At 34.1% G+C, this 14,051-nt stretch overlaps 1 protein-coding gene across 1 annotated transcript; it reads right to left on the bottom strand.

The window, feature by feature from the left end:
* Positions 1–710: 710 nt before the first annotated feature.
* LOC131611959 (F-box/kelch-repeat protein At3g23880-like) lies at positions 711–2,219 on the bottom strand. The gene is made up of 2 exons (XM_058883781.1): positions 1,599–2,219; positions 711–1,506 (listed from the first exon to the last, which is right to left on the bottom strand). The coding sequence occupies exons 1-2, from the start codon at positions 2,121–2,123 to the stop codon at positions 850–852; spliced, it is 1,182 nt and encodes a 393-aa protein (XP_058739764.1). The 5' UTR covers positions 2,124–2,219; the 3' UTR covers positions 711–849.
* Between the last annotated feature and the right edge of the window lie 11,832 nt (positions 2,220–14,051).

The following is a 14,051-nucleotide window of genomic DNA, read 5'->3' as shown; positions in this document are numbered from 1 at the left end:
ATAAACAAAACAAACCATGGAAATGCCTAAGTAAAAACATAGAGAAATGTGCATCAAAATGCACTGATCATAGTGATATGCTACTTTTTTATTTTTAAATATTTTTAATTTTTAGTTATTTTATAATAACAATTATATATTAATAGCAACCAAGTCTTATCTAAGATATAACTGAATTTACCCGTGTGTACTGAATTTACCCGTCCGTCACCGGTCTACGAGTCTTCTACTAGTGTCTACGAGTCTTCTACTAGTGTATACCACTAGGTTCACTAAAAACTATGGTTAACTCAACTATATTATATAACCACAGCCACAGGTGTCCAAGTGTATGTAGGACTGTATAAGAGATACTTGAAACATTTTCCTTCTCTTCTAGTGTTTAAATAGGCATTAGAGACGGGGGGAAAAGATTTTTTTCAAACAACTGCTTGTGTTTTCGTATGTGTGCTACAAGTTTTATATGTTTCACACAAGGACATGCATAATCACATATGAGTATGAGATCTAGAGTATTGTCTAAATTATCTAAATATTACATGTTCACTAAAAATATATTCTGTTGAAAAGATAGCCAACAGATCTAATTCACATCTAAAAAGAAAGTTTTGAGCAAATGACAAAAAAAAAGAAGTTGAAAAGTAAAAATGAACTCAGACTACTTTCTCTGCATTATGTTGAAAACTAACATAATAGTAATAAATAGAAAATTAAAATACCTTCATCCAATCCAAACACTTCGATCCAAAAAAATAGTCCAACTAGATAAGGAAAACATAATTCAGAAATCAATAGTCATTACAACACTTTAATAATCTAACATAAACTATGAGTTTGCTACATAGGAGATTAATGTGGATGAGGACGAGGCAAAACCAAGCTCTTCATATGATCATCGGCCTGCCAAATTTGGGTGTCAAGAACTTGAATATGTTCAACTTTATCATCTCTTTGATTATACATAATAACTTCACCACAGGATTCTGAGCAGGCCAGTATCAGGACATCTCCATTCTCCGACAAACACACCGGAAACAATGGGATATCAGGCACAAAATCCCATTCAAGATGCACATAGCTAAGATTCACCAAACGAGTCCAAGACTCTTGAACTCCAAACTCTCTCATTACCCATAAAACAAAATGGGTCTTCATGTGGTCATAATAAAGGCACATGCAACCCCTTAAAACAGCAAGAGCTGGTTCATATTCGGGCTTTTCACCTAAACCGTCAGGTAGCAACATATGCTTACATGTTTCCTTCTGTAGATCAAGCGAAAAAATCACTACCTGTTCGATGGTAACATTTTCCCATCCATACTCATGACAGTTTAAGTTGTTAAGTGCTAACCAGTTAACACTACCATTCACGTATGGTCCGCCGAGAGTTCGTAGTAGAGTTGGAAAATCAGGGCAGGCGAGAGTCTTTCTCCAGCAACTATCGCCCATGCAATGAACTCTCCCCTCCCATTTCTCCACTGTATGATCCCAAAACACAGCCACCAACTTGCATGGAGTAAATAGAAAAATTATGGTTAAAAGAAGTTCAATGGTGTATCAAACTAACACAACTCTAAATAAAATTAAATTTAACTAACCTTGTATTTGTCTCCTGAATCATCATAGCCAAATCCAAGGTGCACAATGACATCAGAATGAATGTTATACAATGCTGGTGAGTTTTCGGATCTCAATCGTAAAGAAGGGTTCCAGAACCGACAACACAATTCCCTATTTCCACCATGTATTGATTTATCACCGATCAAACAGACCAAACCGTTGGCCGAGCCTATTGGATAAAAATCATCGTTTGTATAACGGTGACACTTGTCTTCGTTGACGATAGTGGAGGAAGGGTTTTCGAGTAATCGATGCACTGACTGTGGAGCTACCACCCAAGTTTCTGTCTTATTAATGACATCGACTTCGATCAAGTGAAGTAGGGTGTGTGTGTGTTTGGGTGATCTTTGAAGATGAAGTTTAGCGAATGTTGGGTCAAAGATGAGCGATTTCCAGTGTTTGGAAACGCATGTGAATCTCACGAGAGGCTTCACCGGAAGCCATGAAATGATTTCCTGGATAAGATCGGAAGGGAGAATTGGAAGAGACGTCATCGGAGACATGCATTGCACACAAAACCCTAGAAATTTCTTCGGTTCACTCAACACTCTATTAAACACATTTCACTCCATAACTCAAACCCTTTATTTTGTAGTCTTCCGTCTCTCTCCTCATCTTCCCTTATCCCTATGTGATGCAAATTTATTTAGAATTTTATGTATTTTTTAGTTTTAATAATATTAAAATAAAACATTAGGTAAGAATAAATAAATAAAATATGACGTGTCAATTATCTAACATGGCACAATTAAAAAAAAAACTAAATAGGATGACACATAAACAACTGGAGTGTGTCATTTTCCGCTAAGGTTTAAAACGAAAGAATCTTTCCGCTAAGGTCAATACCATTCCCATTCCTTTAGATTTTAAACAAACAATACTTAAGCAATCAAACAATGGATACCTCAAGTGTGTGTGTGATGATATGTGTCACAAAAGGAAAAACAAGTAAGTATAACAATCATAAATAATAATGAGCAAGGATGCTTATACCTTTTGAATGGATTCATATATTAATGAATGATGGATGATGAATATAAAACTCATGCATGTGGGTTAGATAAACAAAGTATATACAAATGATAATATAATGGATAATAAGTACAAAAATACAAGGATAAACTCAACAAGTAAATGTAAAATGGTAAGAGATAATGATCAAGATAAACAAGTTCATTTAACATGGATAAGCAAAGATCAACATGTTTATTTTTGGATTAGGGTTTTAAACCTAGGGTTTTTGAAATTAGGATTTGAAATTAGGTTTTTGAAATTAACACCTACACCTAATTAATTTTAATGATTAAATACCAAATCCTAAAAGAGGATTGGTCTAAGGATACATGGTATAGTCAAAGAGATAATATCCTAACCCTAAACAAATATTCACAAAAAGATACAAAACTACTTTTGAAGAAATATTCAAAATAAAATGATTTTTGGTTGATTTTTATACATAAAAAGACATGTTTTGTTTTAATTTTTAAATGATTAAATATTTAATATTTTTGAGTTTTTTAAACATGATATGAAAATACATAAGTTAAATAAACTAAAAAAAAACAAGTTAAAAAGATTAATTTTTCTATTTTTTATGATTTTTCAAAGTTGTGAAGAAATCAAAAGAAATTAGTGATAAAAAAAATATGGTTTGGTGGAGGCCAAGGTTTGAACCCACGCCCTTCTGATCACTACACAAAACACACACCAACCTACCAACGCCCGCATGGTGATAGAACAACACACTCAATTTCATATAACACAAAGCAAGTTGAGAAAATATGGAAAAAAATAAGAGCAAAAGGTCTGGGGCGAGGGGGATTCGAACCCCAGACCTGTGGGACGCGCTAAGTACCCACACATTTGCCAGTTGAGCTATAACGATGAATTCGTTAAGGAACAACCATCACTTAAAATAAAATAAACAAAGTTCACAAATTCAAATTTTCCAAACTTCATCTTCTTCCTTCAGCAACGTGAACAACAACAATGGAATTCAAATTCAAACTTTTCCAAAACTGGATCAATTTACACAAAGTAAAACACTGATGTGATTAGCATTAAGCCACGAATTCAAACATGTAATTATCAAACATTGACTCAAAACAAAACTCACGAATTTCTGGAATTTAGCTATGAACCCTAAATATCATTTTTTGAATTAAACCCTTAGGGTTATTAATCACTACATTATGCTGAGAAAATTAGTAACAAGTTTTGTTAAAATTGATGTCTCTAACTAAGAGTTTAAAGTTTGAGTTTCTACCTCTGAAAATGGAGGTCGTGACCTTATTTAGAGCTGTTACAGAAGTGTGGTAATGATCTGGAAAGCTCCAGTGACCTCCAAGGATGCTTTCTGCGTGCTTGGAATGAATTGATATCCTCTAGAACTCCAAACCCGATAGTACCTGCACAATGAAAAATTTAAGGAGCAGCAATGTAATGTGAGTGTTACAATGATGAATGGATGATCTGAACAGCTTCTATATGAGGTGTGGAAGGTGTTTGGATGGTTTGTTTAAGCAATATGCTTAAGAAATGAAGTTTGGAAGGATAAGGCCTTTATGGAGCTTTAATGGAGGTGAAAATGGTGTTTTGGAGTTTAAGGGGTTTGTGAGGGTGGTGGAGATGATCAACAGCTCACAAATGATGTATGGAATGTGTTTGAAAGGTTGGTTTGTACTCAGAACCTCTCTAACTTAAAATGGCTAGTAAATTGCAAATGACACAAAAATGGATTTTTGGAATGGAGGGTGACTTTGAGAATTTTTATGTGTTTCATTTCAGAAGCAAATGCCACTATTTATAGGCACAGTTTAGGGTTTATGGAGGGAAAAATCTCATAGAATTGAGCTCCCATCTGAAGGGTGTATTGGTTGCTTATTTGTGAAGTTATGTGAATTTTGGTTTTCCATAGCAAGGTACATAGCGTGAAGCATGCTTGGGAGGCTTTGATCTGATCTTAGAGACTTTCCTTGCTGATTTTAACTTGCTTTTGCTGCAAAGGAAACATGGGAGAGGCTCAAGGAGAGTGGACTTTGCAAAAGTAATGCTTGTTGGGAGATGTTTGAGTGTGTAGGTGAAATTTGAAGTTCCCAAAATGAGGTCAAAATCACTTAAAAACCCTAATTTTGAGTTTTGTTGACTTTTTGATTCTTGATGAATTTTATTGATTTATCTTGGTCAAATGTCTTGAATAGTCATATGATGACGATTTGAATCCTTAAAAGTTCATGGTTGACCATTTTTCTCAAAAGTCAAAGGTTGACCCACACAGTTGACTTTTCCAGATGAACTGCAGTTTTGTAGATTCCATATGAATCAAGGTCTTCTCTTAAAATGGATGATGTGAATGGATTATAATGTTGATTTGGATGCCCTTGAATCATGGTTTGATTCTTGGAGCCATGTCTTGATTAAAAGTCAATCGTCCAGGTGAATTAGGTCAAAACCTTAATTTGGGGCCTCAGGTGGTCTTGAGACTTGTTGATCTTAAATTGGGCTATCTTTGGATTTAGATATTGATGGGAGAACCCTTTGAACATAGGAGAATGTTGAACTTCCTTGTGGGCCTCAAAACCCTAATTTGCTCAGTCTCCTCTTGATCAGTCTCTTGTCTTAGGACACAAGTAACAAACAACAATTTTTTTGTATTTTGGTTAGCAAATGATTTCATGATGATAATGATGATCCTAATATTTGGAATATTGTGGGATCTCAGTGGTCAAAAATTGGGGTGCAACAGCTGATGGGAGGGTAAGCGACCCCTTGCCATCCTGACGCCTAATTAACACCATATTATAAAGTAATCCCCCTTACCTCGTATTAAAGGTTTCACAAGGACCCTTCACGTAAATCTCTGCAATTCCCTTATATACAACTACTTTTTAATATTCTAAGTGCTACAACCGCTCTCGTCCAAATTTTGTTTTTCTCTCGATAACCTAATTCTAATCCTCACGTTAGAATATATAGTTTCCCAAAATTTCCAATTGCTACAATCACCTTATTGATTACTCACGCACTCCCCACACTAACATTAATATTTTAACGATAATATTGTCTTATTATTATTAAAACTGTAACCGTAAAACTTTATTATTAAATAATTACAATTAATCTCTACACCGTTATTCCAATAAATAAACTATTATAACTAAATTAAACCTTACGTAAGACTTTATTATTAAATAACTATTCTAAAATATCTCAGTAAAATTATTATCTCAATTAACTAAAATGTTACAGTAACGATTTATTTTTAAATGATTATTCTAAAACATCTGAATAAATAAATATTTAATGGCAAAATATCATTTTTGGTCCCGTTTGTTAACTTCCGGGTTCATTTTGGTCCCTTAACTTCAAAAAGTTTCATATTAGTCTCTTAAGTCTTCAAAAGGTGTCATTTTAGTCCTTTTTGTCATATTAGCGACTGCTTTAGCGACCGATTTTTGACTTTTTTTCGTCGCTAATATGACAAAAAGGACTAAAATGACACCTTTTGAAGAGTTAAGGGACCAATATGAAACTTTTTGAAATTAAGGGACCAAAATGAACCTCGAGGTCAACATACGAGACCAAAAAGGGTACTTTGCCATATTTAATCATAACTACATGTTTATTTATAAAAAAAATCTGATTTATTTTAATTTCTACCAAATTAACTTAAAATTATATAACTGTCACCAATAAATTAAATAATTCTAATTATTTCTAAATAATCAAAAGGTTTAATTATTCTAAATAGGAGAATACTTAGATACAATTTCTTATGTGTGGTTTGTACTATTTTCTAATAAAAATATGACAAGTGTATAATTTTCTCTTACATATATGCAATTTTCTTTTATTTTCACTCTTTAAATGACGTTAAAGTACACTTGTCACATTTCATTGGAAAATAGCATAAATCACGCCTAAGGAATTGTAGGTAAGTTTTCTCCTTCTAAATATTTTAACTAAATCCTATTTTAATTCTCTCCGCTCTCAAACTCAATATTCTCAGTAATTATTAAATTATTAAAATATCCTTAGTCCTCCCAAAACACCAAAATGACTCAAATAGTCAAGAATTATTACAATAAATCAAGTAACAAACATACAAACAGTCAAATAATTAAATATAAATATTAATCTAAAATTGGGGTGTTACAACTCTCTCCCCTCTAATCTAAAAGAATTTTCATCCTCGAAAATTGTCTGATGTAAACAACTCCGGATAACACTATCTAATATGACTATCTTACTCCAACACCATGCTTTCTCCATAAGTCTTTGTCAAACCTGTCGCAAAATCCATAGAAATGTTGTCTTGCTTCTATTGAGGAATACACAACGGTTGTATCAATACAAATGACTTTTGATCCTCAATTTTCGACTTCTGACGAGTCAAACAAACATAAACAAACTCTTCAATGCCCTTATTTGTTCTCAACCACCAAAACATTTCTTTAAGATCTTGATACAATCTAGTAGCTCCGAGATGAATACTCAAACTGCTTTTGTGACTCCCCTCCAAAATCTTCCTCTTATGTTCTGGAAAATCAGGTAAAAAAAACTCTATTCTAAAACTTTAAGATTCCATTATCATCAACTCTGAAGTCTTCATCCTCACTCTGGTTAACTGAAGACAAACGATTGATCAAAGTCACATCTAATTTCTGACTTTATTTGACCTCATTAAGAAAACAACAAGTCAGCTTCAACATACTCAATCTCACACTATTAGTAATTACCTCACACACCAAAATCAAATCTCTGAAGTGCTCTATCATATCAAACTCTATAACCATCAAGGCTTACATGTGCAAAGACTTCTAACCCAAAGCATGTGCTATACAATACTAGCTTTACCGGGATGGTAATTCAAACCAAAATCATGGTTCTTCAAAAATTCTAACCATCTCCTATGTCTCATACTCAGCTCATTCTGATCAAATAAGTATCACTTAAACACTTCGAACCTCGAACCATACATATAATGCCTCCATCTCTTCACCACAAACACTACAACTTGCCAACTCTAAATCATGAGTAGGGTAGTTTCTCTCATGAACCTTCATCTATCGATAATCAACACATAACCTCATTCTACCATCTTTCTTCTTTACTAAAAGCACTGGAGCCTCCACACCGAAACACTTGGCCTGACAAACTTCTTTTCAAACTAGGCATGGCAACGGGTCAGGTGCGGGTTTCACACTATCCAAACTCGCCTCCGAAATCAGCACCGGAACCCGAACCCAAACTCATATGCTATTCAGGTGGCAAACTAACACCCACGCCCACGCCCGTTGGGTTCAAATTTTTTCACCCAAACCCGTAACAAAATATATTTTTTCTATAATTTTCCACAATATATTAATTAAATATATATATATATAAATATATTTATATATTTATATATATATATATATATATATATATATATATTTATAAATATATATATATATATATATATATATATATATATATATAAGCGGGTGTGATTTCGGGTTTCGGGTGCGGGTTTCAAAGTACCCAAACCCGTACCCGAAATATCGGGTGGCACCCGAACCCAAACCCAGTCAATTCGGTTTTTCACCCGTTGATTCGGGTTCGGGTGCGGGTCTGCTTGCCATCCCTATTTCAAACAGATCTTCTAATTGATTCTTCAGCTCACCCCAATTCAAATGCAGACACTCTATACAGTGCCATTGACATAAATCTAGTACCTGGTAGTAAATCTATAGCGAACTCATCTTCTAACTCTAGTGGATATCATATATGTCATTTGGGAACACATCTGAAAACTCGCACACAGTTGGAAGATTAGCAATCCCAGCTTCAATATCGACTTTCAAAGACGTGAACATTGCAAACACTCGAGCTTCATATTTCACGAATTTCTCCACTTGATTAACATATATAACTCTCGCTTCTCCCTCTACATCAAACTTATGAACATCACTAACTTTTCAACACTTGCGCTCTTGTAATCAGCGGCATGTTGAACCAAGTCCTCACACCTGAAACATCTCAGAGAAGTATATGCTTCTCCCACACTTGTTTTAATCATGCTCCTACTGGAAAACAGTTAGGAAATAAAAGAACGAGCATCAATAGTGTTTCACACACTTGTCGCATACTAGGAAACATATAAAAATGAGAAAAACATTGCCGGACGGGCCGACCTGCTCTGATACCACTATGTAACACCCTAAAACCCTAAATTTTTATTTTAAAACATAAAACATACTTAGGATCTTACTCCGTCAAAAAATGCATACTTTATTAATAAAAAAGATAACGTATTTGCAACTGAAAATTAGAAGGATGCATACTTCAAAAGTTTAGTCAAAATAAAACTCAACAAAATTAACTCAGCAAATAGTCAGGTCACCAAAAAGGCATCTTAACATCATACATTAAAAGGTTTCAGATACGAACAAGCACTTGCTAATAGTCAGGTCACCACTATAATCCCACTGGATTACTATCACAGTGCGATATTGATGTATTGTGGTGTGGTAGGATGTGTTTTGGTTGACACGCAAATTGCTATTTAAAGGAAATTTTGGCTACTTTTTAAAGAGTTACAAAACTTGTAGATAAAGTGACGGCTAGGGATATTCAAGGGGAGAATTTAGAGCACATTCGAGTCATTGAAGAGTAATTCTTTCATAAATTTTGATGATGAAGATTTATCAACTCAAGATATATATTAATTTATCAATGAGGGGCTAAGTTTATCTATATTAGATTTTTTGGGAAAATTTCTTTGGCCACCTCCCTATGGGGGTCACCCCCAGCGAACATACCAAAATACCCCTGCTTCGGAAGTTCATTTCCGAAAGCGTCTTTTTTTGAAAAAATTGACTTATTTCGGAAGTTCATTTCCGAAAACATTATTTCGGAAGTGAACTTCCGAAATACTGCGATTTCTGCAGATTTATCAAAACACTCCCCCTCCCCCAATCATTTACCCTAAATCAAAACAAAAAGTGGCAAAGGCGAAAATTTGTGCAAACAGAATTCCAAAGCTGCATCAAGGCTCCAATCACTCTGCTAAACAACATTCAAAAGCCCTCAATCCTAACACTTTGTAAGTTTTGAAATTTTTAGATCTATTATTGAAATGCATGTTATTTAGGGTTTTAATTGCATAATTGATATATGGTTAGGTTGTTAGTAGTATTTAGGTTGTTTAGAAGCATTTTGATTTGGTTTGAAGTTTGGTTTAGGGGTCTGCCATGGAAGTTGCAGAAAAGTGCATCGCAGGGGTGTTTCGGAAGTTCATTTCCGAAAACACCTCCCTCCCAGTTTTCGGAAATGAACTTCCGAATTGTATCAGAAGTTCAAATTTTTTTGTTTTTTATTTTGTCTCGCATATTAATCGATTTCAACTGTTTACAGGAACATGTCAGACAACCAACAAGCACGCAGGACTGCGTCTTCTAAAGAGGGCGCTAAGGGAAGAAAGGGTTCTTCAAAGAAGGAGGTGAAAGAGGTGAAGGAGGTGAAGGAGAAGAAGAAGCTTTTGACTGGTTCTGCTTCTCGTCCCCTGGGAGTCCATGGCTCGGACGCGCAGGCTCAGCCTTCAGGCGTGATCAACGCTGATGGTTCTGATACTGAGTGGGATGAAGATTGGTATAATTATCTTCATTCGGAGGAGTTCGCTCGTCGAGAAGAATAACGTGTTTTTATTTTGTTTGATGTGTATTTTGTAACGCTCGTCGGGCAGAATAACATGTTTTTGTTTTGTTTGACGTGTTTTGTTTTGTTTTGTTCGGATTTCGGATTGTATCGCACAATGTTTTTGTATTGGATTTATCATGTTAATAAAAATACGTACTACTGTAAGTAACAAATGACGGAGGAGGTGTAACCGGGGCCGGAACATATGACGGAGGAGGTGGATGTCCGGAGGAAGAAGAACCGGAGGTACGTCCACCGCGAGACAAAGGAGCCAATCATTGTAAGCTATAGTTTATCATTATCATCTGGGGACGTCATTTCTAAAAAATCAAGATTAAAAATAATAAGATTTTTTCCCAATTTTTTGTAATGACGTCCCCTGATGATAATGATAAATTATAGCTTACATTGATTGGCTCCTTTGTCTCGCGGTGGACGTACCTCCGGTTCTTCTTCCTCCGGACATCCACCTCCTCCGTCATATGTTCCGGCCCCGGTTACACCTCCTCCGTCATTTGTTACTTACAGTAGTACACCTTTTGAAATTTGGAAGCCTTTTTTTCTCCCCACCACTCTCTCATCCCCACCTACCCGTGTTCAACAATATGTAACTTTAATTTTATGTAATATTATCGTTGTAATATTCACCCGATTAAATAAAGCGAATTGTTGTTGTTTTTCATTTTATTCTGTCCAGACATATTTTCGGAGGTTCATTTCCGAATTCTCCAAGGGGGGTGCGTTCGGAAATGAACTTCCGAAACACCACATTTTCTGAAAAGTAACTTTATTTCGGAGATGCATCTCCGAAATCAATATTTTATATTAAAAAAACACGTTTTCGGAGATACATTTCCGAAAACACCTTTTTTAAGAAAAAAAGTACAGTTTCGAAAATGAACTTCCGAAACAAGGGGTATTGTGGTAAATTCACCAGGGGTGGGCAAGAAGGTTAGGAGGTGGGTGAAGAAAAATTCTTTTTTGGAGATAAACCTTATTTGTTGGATGTCATGTATGTTTAAGATTTATTGAATACTTTTCTTATTATTATCTTATTTAACGTGTTCTTAAATTTAATGCTCTTGTCACTTACGTGCATACAAGTAGATCTAGATATATAGGAATTTCTGATTGTTAGTCTACTTAGGTTATCTAAGCAATTTATTCGACTTTGTAAATAACTATAGATAGATAATTAGAAGTTGTTTATGAATTTACGCACTTAGAATGCTTAATTTAACTTCGAATTGACTTAGAAAATTAGGAAATTCATATAAATTAGTGAGTTGCACACCAAAGAATTGAGTGCACTAATTTTATTAATTCGTATTGAGATGATAATTTAATCAAAATTCAATAAATTCAATCTCCTCTCCCTTTTTATTATTTACATTAACACATAATTTTCTTGTTAAATTACGATCCTTATATATACTATCTTTTTATTATTATTTCAGCACTATCGATATAGGTTATCAATTATCCAACTTTATCTTTATCTTATTGTGAGGGAAGGTTTTGGTCTAATTTCTTTCCTCCGGCAAATTTTTAAAAAAAGTCATGATTTATCTAGATTTTAATAAGAATGACGTTGATCTTAAAAAAAACTTATCACAATAAGGAAACGTAATTAAAGAGCTTAGATATTTGGAGTTTATTGTACACTTACTCTGTTATCCGACAAAGGTACCAAATAATTCTTTTAAAAAGAAAAGCTATTCAATTAAATTTTATTATTCTATTATATGATCACATCTTATATAAAGAATAATCGACTACAAGTTAAACACATCTTCATTTCTTAACATTAGTTAATAATTAAGTTCCTTTCAAATTGTAAATTAACGTGTGTGTCACTCCCATCTTAGATAAATATTGAATATTAGTAACTTGTATGTGACTACTACTACGTATACTACGTGGAAAAGCAGTGAAAACTTCTTGTCTTTTGACATTTGTGTTTCTCATGAATTAGGTACGTAATTATGTTGAAAAGACATGAATTATTAACTAATCAAAGTTTTGTTATTATATTACTGAATAGTGAAATTGTTCAGTAATTAGGGAGCCTAATGATCGAAGATGCCAAAAGAGGAATCGGTGTTTATATGGCAACCTTGTGGGAGTAAAACTCTTGATTTGTGGGAAAGTGACTGGTTGATAGGCTTTCCAATCCTACCTTCAAAACTTTACTATTGTTTATAATAATGAGTAACAAATCTGTGCATACACACGGATTCTATATCTGCAAGAAATTCATGTTATTTTAATTTTTTATGGTCAAACTTATCATCAAACTTTATATTAATGAATTCTTCCACAATCTGTGTTTTTGTGTTATATACTTTATAGCTTTTTGAGCGTTCAGAGTATCTGTTACCAATAGTTCTAGAGCCAATAATTTTTCTTTTATGATTGCCTCTGAAACATTCGTAACCTCTAGCTTTAAGTTCCAGACTTTGGAACATATGCTTTCTTCCTGTCATGTGTCGAGAGCATCTAGAGTCCAGGTACCATGACTGGTGTTTCAACCTTGCTGTTAAAGACATCTGCAACATATATGATTTAATCCTTAGGTACTCATATCTTTCTGGATCCTTGTTTGTTAGTGGTTACTGAATTCTGATTGAGCTTTGATTTCTCAAGAGAGTTCGTAGAATAATATTTGCTACTATATTTTATATCATGTGTGTGAGCATGTGTGAAGTGAGAGTTTATAGGTGTTATTTTTATGATCATATAATCAACATGTTTAGGTTGATATGGTTCTTCTCCTTTAGGTTTCACATATCCTATGTCTTTTCTGGCATCTACTTACTCCATAAATCATTGAAGCCATCTTGCTTCTATCTATGCTTTTGGCTAGAAATTTTTAAAAATTATGATCATATTGTTTTATGATACTATCAGAACTAATTATAACTTATGAGTCTGATTCCTTATGAGCTTTTTGTAACTCATTTTTAATAATAGAGTTTTCATTTTTAAGTTTAAAAAAGTTTTCTTTTAGCTCAGAGTTTTCTGCTTTTAATTTACTAGTTTCTTCAACGTTAGATACCAGACCATGTTTCAGGTTCTTGTATTTGACTTGAAATTGCTGATATTTTTCAAGAATTTCTGAGAGACTATCTTCTAATTGAGATCTAGAAAAGTTAGAGAATATCTATTTTTCTGATTCGGATTCTGATGAGTCAGTGTAATCTGATATACTGGCCATTAAGGCGATGTTGGCATGTTCATCTTCTGATTCAAATTCTGTTTCAGAAGATTCTGAGTCATCCCACGTAGCCATAAAACTTTTCTTACTTTTGGTGAAACTCCTCTTTAGCTTTTCTTTCTGCAGTTTAGGACAGTCGCTTTTCTAGTGACCATGTTCCTTGCATTCATGACAGACAATCTCCTTGCTTCTAGACTTTTTGTGTCTAGAAGATGATCCAGAGTAATCGTTTGATCTTCTAGGGTTTCTGAGTTTCTTTTGTCTGTGCTTTCATAGTTGTTGGACATTTCTGGTGAGAAGAGACAGTTCGTCTTCTTCTGGTGAGGATCCTCCAGAGCTTTCTTCGTCTTCCAGAAAAGTATTAGTTTTAAATTTATTATTAGATTTAAGAGCAAGAGACTTACCTTTCTTATGGGGTTCATCTTCTTCTAGTTCTATCTCATGACTTCTCAGGGAGCTGATAAGTTCTTCAAGAGATATCTCGTTTAGGTTCTTAGCAAGTTTTAAGGCTGTGACCATGGGTATCCATTTCTTT

The sequence above is a fragment of the Vicia villosa genome, linkage group LG6 (assembly GCF_029867415.1).
Source record: "Vicia villosa cultivar HV-30 ecotype Madison, WI linkage group LG6, Vvil1.0, whole genome shotgun sequence".
NCBI lineage: Eukaryota > Viridiplantae > Streptophyta > Magnoliopsida > Fabales > Fabaceae > Vicia > Vicia villosa.
Note: the sequence above shows the minus strand (reverse complement) of the source record. Positions and strands in the feature narration are given on the sequence as shown.

Bases quoted from the DNA above. Each gene is read 5' to 3' on its own strand.
- LOC131611959 (XM_058883781.1), bottom strand. From the start codon at position 2,123: ATGTCTCCGATGACGTCTCTTCCAATTCTCCCTTCCGATCTTATCCAG. The intron at 1,507-1,598 runs GTTAGTTAAATT...ACTCCATGCAAG, and splicing joins ATTCAGGAGACAAATACAAG to TTGGTGGCTGTGTTTTGGGA.